The sequence below is a fragment of the Musa acuminata genome, chromosome BXJ3-8 (assembly GCF_036884655.1).
Source record: "Musa acuminata AAA Group cultivar baxijiao chromosome BXJ3-8, Cavendish_Baxijiao_AAA, whole genome shotgun sequence".
NCBI classification, from domain to species: Eukaryota; Viridiplantae; Streptophyta; class Magnoliopsida; order Zingiberales; family Musaceae; genus Musa; species Musa acuminata.
In genome coordinates this window covers 8,868,996-8,882,707 of record NC_088356.1, presented here as the reverse complement: position 1 = coordinate 8,882,707, position 13,712 = coordinate 8,868,996, and the positions used below count along the sequence as shown (strand labels likewise).

Here is a 13,712-nt window from a genome sequence, read left to right as displayed (position 1 = left end):
TGAAGGAGGTCAATTGTCTTCCTCTCTAGTAATGATTCGTACGGTAGATGTTGTTGAAAAATATAGGGGCAACATCACATGCGCAGCGGAATAACATAAAACAAAAATCTCAAAATTTTCAAATGGTGTTCATCGTCGTACGAATATTAGTGCACAAAAACTCATGAAATCATAAATTACGCGTAAGATAATTACCTAGGGAGATTATATATCCCTAAAATCCTATAGTTATGTGGGAGAGGATGAAGGAGATCAAGCGTCCTCCTCTCTAGCGATGATCTACATGATAGGGGCTATGAAGATGCTCCTGAAATTGCCACTCAAATCTCTATACCTATTGGCTAAGGAGGAGGGGAGAGGAGAATAGGAGGTGGCAACCAAGAAACCTAGCTTATGGCCCTTTGGCTCTCTCCTATTTATAGAGGCCCCCTATCAATTTAACCCTAATGGATCCTGCCTTATTGGGTACTAGATCTCCATCCACCCAAGCCTCTTAGATTAGTGGATCTTTATCTAATAATCTCTTATTAGCTCTTATTGGATCTCACCTATAAGATCCAATAATTCCAGGACTTAATGAATATCCAATAAGATATGGGCTATAGCGGATATCTCATATTCGAACATCTACTCGTCGCAACACCTACCACATGTGTGTGACCCTCTAGGCATAATATCGAGTTGGTCATGAGTCATACTTGTCAGAACTCTTTCCGGCTCAGTGAATTATTATCTCTATAATAACTCACTTGACTCATTAATTGCGGATGTATTATGCCACTACGCTGTAGTCCCTAGATGATATAGGGGAATTCAATCATTTAGACATATCTGTCCTCAATTACCATATATATATAGTTCCTCATCTATCTAATATCTCAGAAACCGTATATCAGGCATAGTGCTATCAGACCTATATAGTTTCTCCTCGAGTCTCGCTCTAATTGGATTCTCCCGAATAACTCTTTCTCTCTCAATCCGAATGACCTTGGCTAAGGATTTGTCTAGGTACGAACACAGGATTTCCTCTCATGATATCGAGAGTGAATAATCTTTTATCAATACTTAATAACCCTTGTAAGTTTGGCTACCACTCCCGATAATTGGTTGTGCTAGATTTGAAACTTCTAAACCTATAAGTCTAGTATTAAAGAGTGGAGTACTCATACAGGATATCCTTGGTGTCTCAAGTCTAAGAACCAGGTACACCATTGGGACAATAGAATCGTTATCTGATAATGAGGTATCATCAACTATCCAGCATTCCGTGAGCGGATCAATCGGTGAACTCATTCTCCAATGAGCACCTGCATTATAGCCATAGTGTCTCCACACAAGCAGCTATGAGACTAGTCATCTCTATCATATGGATGGGTATACAATACACTAGTCTGTTTAGTTATCTCGATGTCCATCTCGAGTAACCTGTGATCGGGATTATTTAAGGTTTGTATTTAAAGGCGAATCGACATCATTATCGTGATATATATATATATATATATATATATATATATATATATATATATATATATATATATATATATATATATATATATATATATATATATATATATATATATATGCATCAAGTAATATAAAGTGAGAAAATACCATAATAATAATAAACAAAAAGACTTTGTGTCATCACTAACATGATTAGCTTGTAGGGCACCTATGACTAGCAGTATAGCGAAGACGCTCCTCAAATTGCTGTACAATTTTCCTCTTCATGCACATCAGGTGATCAAGAAGGGATCGACCCTTCTTGCTCTCTACACGCCCCAAGCTGGGGCTATCAGTTGAGGAAGAGAGGGAGGGAGGAATAATAGGATGTGATAACCAAAAAGGTTCTAGCCTATGCCTCTTTGGTTCCCTCCTATTTATAGAGGTCTCGATCAACTTAACCCTAATAGATCTCACCCTATTTGGTACTAGGTCTCCATCCAACTACTTAAGCCTTTTGGATGAGTGGATATCTACCTAATAATCTCTCATTGGCTCTTATTGGATTTTATTCACAAGATCTAATAATTTAGGGGTTTATTGGATATCTAATAAGATAGAGGCTCTAGTAGATATCTCATATCTGAACCTATACTCGTCATAACACTTATCATAGGTATGTTATCCTCTAGGCCCAATATCGAGCCGGTCGTGAGTCATACCTGTCAGAACTCCTTCTAACTTAGTAAATTATTATCTTTTACAATAACTCACTCAACTCATCGACTACGGACATACCATGCCACTACACTGCAGTCCCTAAATGATAAATGGGAATTCAATCAATTAGACTTATCTATTATTAGTTATTATGTATCTATAGTTCCTCATTCATCTAATATCCAAAAGATCGTATACCGGGTATGGTACTGTCAGGCCCATTCGGAACCTACTCGAGTCTCTCCCTAATCGGATTCTTCCGAAGAACTCCTTTCGCTCTTAATCCAAATGACCATGGCTAGAGATTTGCTTGAGTAATAACATATAAGATATTTCTCTTATGACACCGAGAGTAGATGATCATCTATCGATACTCAATTACCCTCATAAGATTGGCTACCACTCCTGATATTCAGTTGTACTAGATCTGGAACCTCCAAACCTATACGTTCGATATTAAAGAGCGGAGTACTCATACAATGCATACTTAGTGTCTCAAGTCTAAGGACTAGACACACAATTGGGATCACATAATCACTGTTTGATAATAAGATACCATTAATCATCTAGTATTCTGTGAGCGGATCAATTAATGAACTCATTCTCCAATGAGCACCTGCACTATATCATAGTGTCCCCACATAAGTAACTATGAGATAAGCCACCTCGGATGGGTATACAGTACGCCAATCTGTTTGATTATCTCGATGTCTCTCTCGAGTTACCTACAATTAAAATTATTTATGATCTGTGTTTAAAGGCAAATCGATCTTATTATCGCGATCTCATTATGATCCATTTTTTATTACACAGATCTATGGACATCACAATATATGCAATATGCAACATAAAGTGAGAAAATACCAATAATAATAATAAGTAAAAAGACTGTATAGCGTGTCACATGTGCAATCACTCACGTGATTAGCTTACAAAACACTTATGACTAGCATCTGTGTTGACGTCGACAGGTGGAGGGACTCAAGGACAGTACGGTGGAGGCCGCGATAGTGAATCTAACCATTACAACTCTGAGCTATAAATGAATAAAATAAATATGGATAATGACACAACTAAAGATTCTATGTTAACATTTATCCGGGTATAATTGTTATCGGTAGTGAAAGTACTCTAGACGATACAAAACTCTATATACGATAGGGAATAAGACGACATCAGCTTTGACCTGACTCACTCAGTAACCCACCGCTACCTAGGACCTAGGCAATGATATGGGCAAAAGAACCCACATGCTCTTCTTCTCTACGACGAGTGATAGGGAAGTGACCTTCCGCCTCTAGCCAACAGTAGCTTCAGGAAAGGCTACATGGGTTGACCATAGGGAGCATGTGGGTGACAAAACCTATTTCCTATTTCCGGTCGCCTGACACAAGCGGCCATCATCTGCTTATCCCGAGCAAGCGTCAACCCTGGCAAACAGCACCCCTGCAGTCGCCCTTCATTGGCAACACGCCATAGGGAATAGTACCCATCGACTGCCTGCATAAATGAGCCCCATAAGGATATAAAACTCATCCACATCAATTATAGGCCTTTTTTCATCGATCATTTAGGTATAAAAATCGATCCCTAAGGCTAAAGAAAGGGGAGGCACTATTGTTTTCACTCTTTTTAGAAACTAATTTAATCATCAAAAGATCGAGTTAGGAACCCCCACCACTTGTGTAGGGATCCTGACGAAGCCAAGACACGCATCAGCTCATTCGCATAATCCCGAGCAAACCTATATTTCCTCGGTCCGATGCGGAATCCATCTCAAGTGAACAAGCAATACCTCATTATTGCTTTACCCGGACTTTTCCCCCACTTCAGCCACCTCTCGTGAGTACCATGTGAACGAAACAAGATGAGCTTGAGCCTTCACAACAGAATCAAACTGTGGTAACTCCTCAGTCAACAACGACAAGGCAATAACAGATACGATCGGGTATAATTGCGTGAGGCTTCAATACTAAGCGGAGCACATGGTAGTTTTGGGTAAAAGGAAAACTACCAAGCGAAGCACATGGTAGTTTTGGGTAAAAGCAAGGCAATAACAGATACGATCGGGTATAATTCCCTCCCCTCCTCCCCTCCCCCCTACAATACTAAGCGAAGCACACATGCACACAATGGAGTTTTGGGTAAAAGGAAAATTCCATGCATGCCGGAAGCGTGAAATCAATGGGATTGAGCATCAAGTACAGCAGGCCGCCAGACTCCCTCATCACTCCCGCAGGACCACCTTCATCCGGAAGCTGTTTACTGGCGTCCACCCGAGACTACTGATGGACCTTTCAGAGCAAGTAAACCATGGCGAGATAGATGACATTTACATAGGTAAAGAACTATACAAAGAAGCAACAGAGTGCAGCAAATAGCTTTCTTAAGCCAGCAGCAAGGAGATACAGCTACCAACCACTAACTAGAAACCTATCTCCTCTGAGTGCAGTCACCTGAAGCAAAATCCCTTCCACCAAGAAAAGGAAAACCACAGAGTGCTTGATAATAGTCACATCTTACCATATTGATTGGTAGCTTTACATCTCACCGGGGTACCAAGTAAGATGGCGAGGAGCAGAAGGGTGGCCTTCCTTGGTTCGGGACATGGGTTGCATTAGCAGATCCATGAACGCCAGCACGATGACCTTGTGCTGCTTCTCCTCGTTCAACCTCAGGTAGCAATGTAACAGTTCCTGAAGGCAACGCCAGTCCCACAGCTCGTGCGCCGCCACCATCTCCTCCATCGACGCCCTGAAGTCGCAGTAGGGGTCCTGCGAGTCCATCGTAACCGTCATGCTTCCATCGCAGAAGGAATCGTTTCGGCTCTTCGTGTCCGCCAACTGTCGTACACCTGTGCCCGGCTTGGCCTCCTCCATGATGCAGTTGGTGGTTCGCGGGGAGAAGAAGAACCTCTTGGAGCTTATCGGCCCCAACGGGAGGTTATCCACGTCGTCGTTCTCTCGGGTGCTTCGGGTGGGGGAGGTGGAGGAAGAGGAGGACATGGTTGGGGCGTCGCTACAGACGTTTTCCTCGTCGGGTTGAAGGACAAGTATACCGATAGGTGGCTGATGGTTGAGCTTGAGATGATCAGAGGAGGAAGCTGAGGCGGCTGCAAAGTCACAATACAGGCGACAGAAGCTGGAGTGGATGCCTACTTCTCTGAAGGACTGGGTTTTAGGTTCTTGGATGCATGTTGGACTGGGCTTTATGTTGGTGATGGCTCCTTGGAGTGACTTCAAGGAAGACTTCAGCTTCTCCATACACCCTTCTCCTCCCTCTGAGGATGCAGAGAGCGAATCGGACAGAGAACAAAACAGGGAAGTGCGAGAGAGGAGTGAGAAATAGACAAATATATAGACTAGTATTAATTAGTACGCTGAGAATTATGCATTATGTATTTTAAGCAATTTAAAGTGATGTTTACCTCCTCAGAGAAAGAGAAGTACCTCTTCAATTAACATGGAAAGAGAAACAACATAAATTAAAGAGATAATTCTTTGCTGTATTGCTTTGCTAAAGACGTCGCTACCAGTTTGAACACTATAAGGAACAGTACTGCTTTGGTGAGAAGAGACAAACAACACTAAACAAGATCATCTACAAAATAATAAAGAAATCATAGTTGGTTTGTACGTAGTTGCTAAGACATACATATATGCACGCATGCATGGAGACAGGGACATGAAAACACACAAACCATAGTGTACATGTTGATGGAATCACTGATGATCATCCGATGGGAACTATTATGGTACAGAACGAGCGTTCGGTCTAAGAATACGTATCAAGATAATGAGTATGTCAAGAACAGATTATGTGCTACGGGCAACACATCATGTTAAGGATGTTCCCGAAGGATTTAGATGGTAGTGCATGTAATTTTCTTTCGCCTATTGCGTTCCAAAGACTGCCTGCAAAGCATCTTCTCTGTGTGCAGAGTGATGTGTATTGACATGATTAAGGGTTTGTCTTGTAGTTATATTTGCGTACCAATTCCGAGCAAAGTTGTAGTTGTCCTTTTGTGAACAGTATTTATCATCGTCTTTACCGGACTGGCAGCTTTTATTTAAAACCAGATCTACGAATACATAGAATTACTAAATTCTTATTGGATTCTGCAGATTGTTCTGCAGAGATGGACAAATCAAGACTGCTGCGAGTCAATCATGTTGTTCTCTTGTCAGGGTGCAACTTGGTGTTTTTGCTTTGGATCCAGCAGCAGTGGACGGTCTAAAATTGGAGATGCTCATGAAACCCAATCTTAAGGAACAAGCAAAGACACTTGGATGACTAGTCCGAGCAGAAGCTGTAGGATCAACATGAAAACATATGATCCATTCATCTCTGTAGGACTCCTACATCTGCATCAGTGTGGTTCTTTTAGGGAACGCTGGTCTCACAAGCTAAATCCTCTAAGCTTAATGAATGGTTCCCTGGATTCAGTTGGTTCCACCGTCGTCTTCTGGTTCTTCTCCCTCTCTCACCTCCCCCTTGGATCATGGATTCTCCTGAGAGAAGTTGACGAGCACGGTCCCCAACGCCGGTGATTAAAGCAGTGGCTGCAGCTTGCCTTACCGTTCACTTCAGCGTCTGTATCGGTATGCATGCTCCTGCTTAACATTTGGCCGCTTCTCCTCTTCTCCCTCGGTGGTTCTGTAAGCGGACGAAGGGGGGACAGACCATAGCAGTAGTTTAAGATCTGATTTGGCTTGCCGACCGAGGAGTCCACGAATCCAACCTGGAGATACTGCACAGCGTATACATCCATCTCTCTTTCGAGATGGGAGTTCCCATGACCTGCTAGTGTGCAGTGACGAAGCGAGTCATCCAGTGTACACGTGAATTTTCTGATATATACTCAGTTGCCTAGTACAACAGTTCTAATGATGCAAGACCTGCAGCCTTGTTGGCTTCCCCTACTTGAACTCACTCTCTCTAAAAAGCTTGGGCTTCTGCTACACCTACACCGCCAATAATAAATAACGATCTCAACAAGTTCAAGTTTGGTACTGTTTGCTGAAGTGGTGACTTCCGCCCAATTGAACGGCCTACGTCTGAAGGGCCTGCTTGAAACAGCCCGTAGCATTTGGACGGATTTGTCCCCTCCGAAGATAGTTTATGGGCCTTTTGGCCTTTCTTCCTCTTTGCCTCTCCGTTAAGACACCCCTCGAGATCCGTTAGTCGTCAAGAACCTTCCCTTCTCGCCGAACGCTTGGTCGAGGTAACGTTGACTCGTCTCACTAGAGATCGGCAAGAGAATGAGCGGCGTCGGCGTCGCTCGCCAGGCGGGAGTGGTCAAGATCTTCGACGCCCACTGCCACCTCCAAGATCGGAGGATTGCCTCCGTCGCGCCCCAACTCATCCGCACCGCCCTCGACTCCGGCGTTCAACGCTTTGTCGTCAATGGCGTCTCCGAGGTTGGGATTCTGCAGCTTCTTTCTTGATCGATCCTTCTACCTTCTTTCTTTCTTTTCTCCTTTTAGATGGATTGGCATATCGTCAAGCAGATGGGGGACGAGTACCCTAGCATAATTCCGTGCTTTGGTCTTCATCCCTGGTGAGAACTGTCCGTTCCCCTGCCTGTATTCTCGAACGGGTTTCGGATGACCGATTTCAAGTTTGTGTGTCGAGCAGGTACGTTAACGAGCGATCCCCAAACTGGTTCAAATCGTTGAGGGAATTCCTCGCTGAGACACCGGGGGCCGCGGTTGGCGAGGTTGCGTTCGCTTCTTCCTCTTTTGTTCTTGTATTGTCCATGATTTAGATGTATCTTGATTAATATGATTCATTTTTATCTAGATTATGTTAATCTAGTTCTTTCTTGGTTAGTTATAGCATTACGTTCTTTTCAAATATCCTTAATTTCCGTATTGATGAATGATGAGCATGGCATATATTAACTAAGGTCTTAAAGTAGCCAATGATTGTTACTGACTTGGACCCAATCTGTGTTTTAGTTTCATACACGAGGATTGCATGTTCATTGAACAGAAGCACTTCGAACTGGCCTCCTTGTAATAATGTGAAAAAATAAAGATGTAAAGGGAAAGTGTTATTTATCAGAATTTTATTTTGATTACTTCTTTTATTTGAAAATAAGCTGTCATAGATTTGAATCTTGTTTTATGCTAGCCGTAGCATACTGTATTAACATGGTACGATTATGCAGTCATGCCGTGCTGAAGGTGTGTCAACATTTTGTTGGTTTGCAACAGAGTTCATGTTGAGTTGATTTGTGTCAGAGGCACATCTATGGCATGAGCCGTGTAACAAAAATTGAATCATTACAAGTGCAATGTTGGATTAGGTACAGACAAAGGCTAACGTACAAAATCGGTTGACTTTGAATAATCCTATCTTCATTGATGGTCCTTCAAGATCTACGTACCAGTTGGATGTAATGGTAGTAGTATATTTTAAAAAATGGAAAAGGTCCAGAAAGCAGAATAAGTCTAGTGTATTTGTTGTTGAAATTACACAAAGATGATTATCCAAAGCCTTCTAATTTGCTTTCTAACGATCACTAATCTTGATTTATCGGTAGTGTATGTTAATATATATATATATATATATATATATATATATGAGTTATGCTGATTCTTTTGGATGATATAGGATGTTTCATGACTGAGTATGCCTATTCCCATCTTTTACATACAGAATACATTTGTTTGAAATAAAGTTTGTTTGATAGTAATATGTTGTCATGATTTTGGATCATGCATACTAGGTGTTGTTGCATAGTTTTAACCTCTGAAACCTGTAGGGTTGGGAGCATTGTACATTTGACATCTACATGGGTTAGTGTTTCAAATTTTCTTGAATGGTAAAACTCAGGTTCAGTGAAACATTGTCGTTTCTTCCCATCTTCTTGACCCTCAGAAAAAAAAAAAGAAGTGAAGGGAAATGCATTATCCTTTTGGTTGAATGGTTATGTCTTGTACATGTATCTAATATTAACTTGTGCTTAAACATATGCAGATTGGTCTAGATAAAGGTGCCCATGCCAAGAATATTGATTTTGGAGAACAGGTGAAGCCCATTTTAACTTTTAATAGACTAATTTGATTTTAATGCTTATCTTTGACATTTTGTTGTCTTGTTTCATCTAGTTACTTGCATTCCCTGACTCTGCAACTAGCCTTTTGTTGTCGTCTCAATGCAACTGTCATTGAACTTTGTTTTTCTTTTAGGTGGATGTTTTCCGGCAGCAACTTGAACTCGCCAAAGTCTTAGAGAAACCTGTTTCTGTCCATTGCTTGCGTGCTTTTGGGGATCTTCTAGAAATCATGTTGTAAGGCTTTAATTTAGTACTCGGCAATTAAGAAACTGATTTTAAGTTTTTCTGTTTCTTGAAAGTAAGTGTAATAAGTTGCTTGTCTGGAACATGAAAACATCAAGAAGTTGGTCCAAGAAAAAAAAATCCTATAATGTTCTTGTTTGCCTTTTTTACATTTTTCCCACATGACTACTCTTATAGTTTTACAACATAAGAATATCTGTTACTTTCAGAATTTTGTCATAATTTCTAGGTGGTCATAAGGATGTCGAAGCATTAAGTGCTTCAATTTGTTGTGACGGGTAACGATCCTAGCTCTAGAGAACTTTGTACTTTGTGTGTTATTATTGAGCAATACCTTCGGCATTACGTGAGTGCCAACCAACGGGATCGGGTGAAGTTATTAGACGTAGCCTAATTCTCCTATAACTTACTGTAAAATTCTACATCCAATAAGAGCCCCTTCGAGATTATTACGAGACAATAGTCGTCGACTTCTCACACATTGGCAATTGGTTATATTAAGAGTAGTTCGTCAGTATATCACTTTGCAAAGTAATGACACCAAAATGTAGATATTGTGGGGCTTACTCGGAGAAGGTAACTAAAAAGATAAAGAAGTGGGCAGACTTGAGAAGGCGACCACAGGAGTTTAAAGTTGGTGACTTGGTATTGGTGAAGCTTCAACCAACATCACTTAAGCTCTTTAGGCATAAAGTGCACAAGGGATTGGTGCCTAAGTACAAAGGACATTTCTCAATTATTAGCAGGATAGACAATGTCTCTTACAAGTTGCAGCTATCGGCATGACTCAAAATTCATAATCTTTTCCACGCAAGCAACTTGAGAGTCCACCACTCAGACTCATAAGATATTTCTCGATGCGTTCCAACTCGGCTACCCCCCACTAGAGCCTTCTATGAAAAGCGAGTTAAAACCATTTTAACGGATCACAAGATAAAGCTACCGAACGAAGCAAAGTAGATCGAGTTCTTGATGATGTGGCGAAAGCTTTCGCAAACAAAAGCCAGTTGGAAGCCTGAAGATGCTTTGTGATACAAAGAAGCAGTCATCAAAGCCTACCAGTAAGTATTGACAAGGGCGTCAACAGTTTAAGTGGGGGAAAATATCACGAACATTTGTCGCACACTCGCAACATCTTTATCAACAAACCGTTTGCCACTTTGGTTTGCTTGTACATATGTTTGGCAGCGTGTTTTGCCTTGGTTTTGTGTGTTTTTGCTTGAAAACTATGAGTAGGAACAGATCGCAGCGCTATGGAGTGATCACTCACTAGAATGGAGAGCCCCAAAATGGCCCCTTTTTTGCATGCCACAACTTGTTTTCTGCAGACTGTGGTGCAGTGCAAAACGTCAACCATTTCAACACCCTAGAACTCCCCAGGTGGCACTGGGCTGGATAGGGGTTTGGGGTAGTGTTGGGCATAGATTGGATTTCACTAGTTCGTACGTTAAGCCTATGGGAACTTGCCATCACGGCCGACACTCGATGAGTGGCCATTTGCGGATTTGCAACTGTTCGTTTGCCATCTAAAGTCCTTGTTTTCTCTTTTCTCTCTTGCACACCGAGTGTTTATTGAATTGCTTGAAAAGTTGACATCTTTGCAAGACGTCCGAACTTGTCCGCTGCTTGCTTTGGAATTAATCGATTTGCTCTTTTGTAGGTCTTTCGGGACCTAACTGAAGTTGCAACTAGGTTGATCCTTTGCGGACGGATAATGTAAGGGTGCCTCACGACTTCGGCAATCCCAGCTAAGTCTGTGACATTTTCGCAAGAGTGCCTCACGACTTAGGCAATCTCAGCTAAGTCCGTAACATTAGCGCGAGGGTACCTCACGACTTAAGCAATTCCAGCTAAGTCCGTGAAACTGCCGCAAGGGTGTCTCACGACTTAGGCAATTCCATTAAAGTTCGTGATAATACGACTGGTCAATATATTTCAAAGCACTTATTTTCTTTCAAATGTTAAATGTTTCATTGAAGAAGTCTTAGTGAACTATGCTGATGCTAAATGTCATTTCTTCCAACATACGAATAAGGTTAGATAGTATGCAATATTTAGCTATGTTATTTTTGTGTTATCTTCATTTGCTGTCCTATTTTTCTCACAGTTTCTTTACATTGATACTTTTTTATTATGTTGGTTTTCCTTCTATCAACACAATTTGCTTGAAGCATCCAAACTTCTTGTTGCAAGAGACAAGGAGAAGCTGGTGTGTGTGTGTGTACTTAATGTCAGTCCATGGTACTGAGCTGATCTGTTTGCTCAGAGACTAACTGTTTATGCTGGATTCTTAATTATGTGCAGAAGTTCTTTTCAGGTAGTACAATTGATGACCATTCAGATAATCTGATTGTTAAATGTAAAATTATGGATGAACATGAATCCAAAGTGTCAGTAGTGCTACCTGCTTATTTAGTTTATTCATCCACTGTTGAATTTATACCTTGATCTCGTGATGGTAAGGCTGCAGACAATGAACCTTGGGATTTCATCAAATAAAGTTTCTGGCTTCTTTGTGATAGACTTTGAAAGAATTTACTCTGAGAAAAAATGGTTTTTAATATTTTGTAATTGTTGTTTTTAAAAATGTGATGCATCAAAAGTATCTCTGTTAATTGAATGTGGAGCTTGTCTTGCCAATGGTGGCTGCAACAGGAGTGAAGTAACTTAGTTGTTTGATCCACATCATTCTGTACCTTGATGAATCTGGTAACAACTCAATTTTATTACTATTTTTCATGACCAGATCCACGGGGCCTTTCCCAGCAGGTGTTATTTTGCATTCATATATCGGATCTGCTGAGTTGGTCCCTGGCTTGGCAAAGTTGGGATCGTACTTTTCATTTTCTGGGCATCTCACATCCATGAAGCCGGAGAAAGCAAAGAAGATGCTTAAATCGGTTGGTATTAACGTGTGTTATTATGCAAGTACTGAGGGAGAAAAAACTTTTTACTGATTTCGGAATATTTTCGATAGTCACTTAATTTGACCCCAGAGTTGTTGTCTAGGTACCCAAAGACAGAATTTTGATTGAGACAGATGCCCCTGATGGATTGCTATCAGTGAAGACGAGTTCTTCGTTTCCATTTCCAGATGTTGCTTCCACAGCAGAGACAGAAAACCAGTTTGGAGATTCAGCTGCAGAGGCAACAAGTCTGTCGAAGGAAGGACTAAATCATCCTGCCAACATTCATCGTGTAAGTTTGTTATATATATTTCACCGAAGATTACAAATGTCATACATAAAAGGAGCAACATTGCCCCTTTTTTAGTTGATTTAACCTCTACAATCCTGAACCCAACTTAGTCACTGTCTAAAATACGGTAAGAATGATGACATGATTTTTCAGGTGTTGAAATATGTTGCAACACTACTTGAAATGCCCGAGGAGGAGCTCGCTGAGCTGAGTTTCCAAAACGCTACTCGCTTGTTCTCTTATCCTGGTTCAAAAGTTAATTCTGATGGCTAAGGTCTGTTTCTATGTAACAGCACGGTCTGGTATGTCTACATATCACATGAACTTTAAGCTACAGCTACTTCCATTGTTAAAAGTACTATGCCTATATTACTGCTCATGACACGGATCAACGATCTGGATGGGTGACGTTTTTTTTTTGTTTGTTGGTGTAAAAAAAACCAAAAACCATCAGTGTTTTCCTTCAAGAATTATTTGATTACAATTGAATCACGGGCAGTTTTGCATGGGACAGCAAGCGATACACGGAAGACATGGTTCATCGTGTGGGTTCTTCTGATGCTTCATGGTGGTGGAAAGATTTTAAAGGAAAATTTGTCTATATGTTCCTGCAAATTTAGTTTAGTGTGATGCTGAAATCTTAATGGATTTTCTTTTGGGGGAAAATGAATCGGCTTCTACTAGAAAGAGAGAGAGAGAGAGAGAGAGAGAGAGAGAGAAATTACATTAAAACAGTCCACAATTAGTGGCAATCAAAACAGTCCACAATCTAGTAGCTCTGATCACGACTTTGTCCAATCTAATTGTCCTAACCATGGCTTCAGAATCGTCCAAGGCCAATTTTGGTTTGAACTGATAATATTTTATTATTTCTAATTAAAAAATTTATAATACGAAAATTTATAATTTTATTAGTAAATTTTAAAAAATAAACGTACAATTATAATGAGTGTAACTATGTAATGACATGAAAAAAAAGATGATAAAATTGAGTAAAATTATAAATTTTTAATTGCTTAATTCATCCATTCGATTGATGCATTAA

The 13,712-nt window shown here is 40.7% G+C and overlaps 2 protein-coding genes across 3 annotated transcripts; one reads left to right on the top strand and one right to left on the bottom strand.

Annotated features, from left to right (window-relative positions):
- Positions 1-4,624: 4,624 nt before the first annotated feature.
- LOC135645322 (transcription repressor OFP13-like) lies at positions 4,625-5,460 on the bottom strand. Its single transcript, XM_065163592.1, has one exon. It carries the CDS (start codon positions 5,424-5,426, stop codon positions 4,704-4,706), a length of 723 nt encoding a protein of 240 aa, XP_065019664.1. The 5' UTR covers positions 5,427-5,460; the 3' UTR covers positions 4,625-4,703.
- A 1,855-nt stretch (positions 5,461-7,315) lies between these two features.
- LOC103974867 (uncharacterized) lies at positions 7,316-13,173 on the top strand. Of its 2 annotated transcripts, none has more exons than XM_065161279.1 (8): positions 7,316-7,583; positions 7,674-7,723; positions 7,801-7,882; positions 9,148-9,198; positions 9,360-9,460; positions 12,216-12,369; positions 12,479-12,667; positions 12,821-13,173. In XM_065161279.1, the coding sequence occupies exons 1-8, from the start codon at positions 7,425-7,427 to the stop codon at positions 12,938-12,940; spliced, it is 906 nt and encodes a 301-aa protein (XP_065017351.1). In that variant the 5' UTR covers positions 7,316-7,424; the 3' UTR covers positions 12,941-13,173. The 2 variants fall into 2 exon arrangements, with proteins under 2 accessions (XP_065017351.1, XP_009388045.1); XM_009389770.3 differs by having other exon boundaries at positions 7,650-7,723.
- The last annotated feature ends 539 nt before the right edge of the window (positions 13,174-13,712 follow it).

Excerpts from the sequence above, each read along its gene's own strand:
- LOC103974867 (XM_009389770.3), top strand. The coding sequence starts at position 7,425 with ATGAGCGGCGTCGGCGTCGCTCGCCAGGCGGGAGTGGTCAAGATCTTC. Across the intron at positions 7,883-9,147 it reads CGGGGGCCGCGGTTGGCGAG|ATTGGTCTAGATAAAGGTGC; the intron begins GTTGCGTTCGCT and ends AAACATATGCAG. Across the intron at positions 12,370-12,478 it reads CAAAGAAGATGCTTAAATCG|GTACCCAAAGACAGAATTTT; the intron begins GTTGGTATTAAC and ends GTTGTTGTCTAG.
- LOC135645322 (XM_065163592.1), bottom strand. The coding sequence starts at position 5,426 with ATGGAGAAGCTGAAGTCTTCCTTGAAGTCACTCCAAGGAGCCATCACC.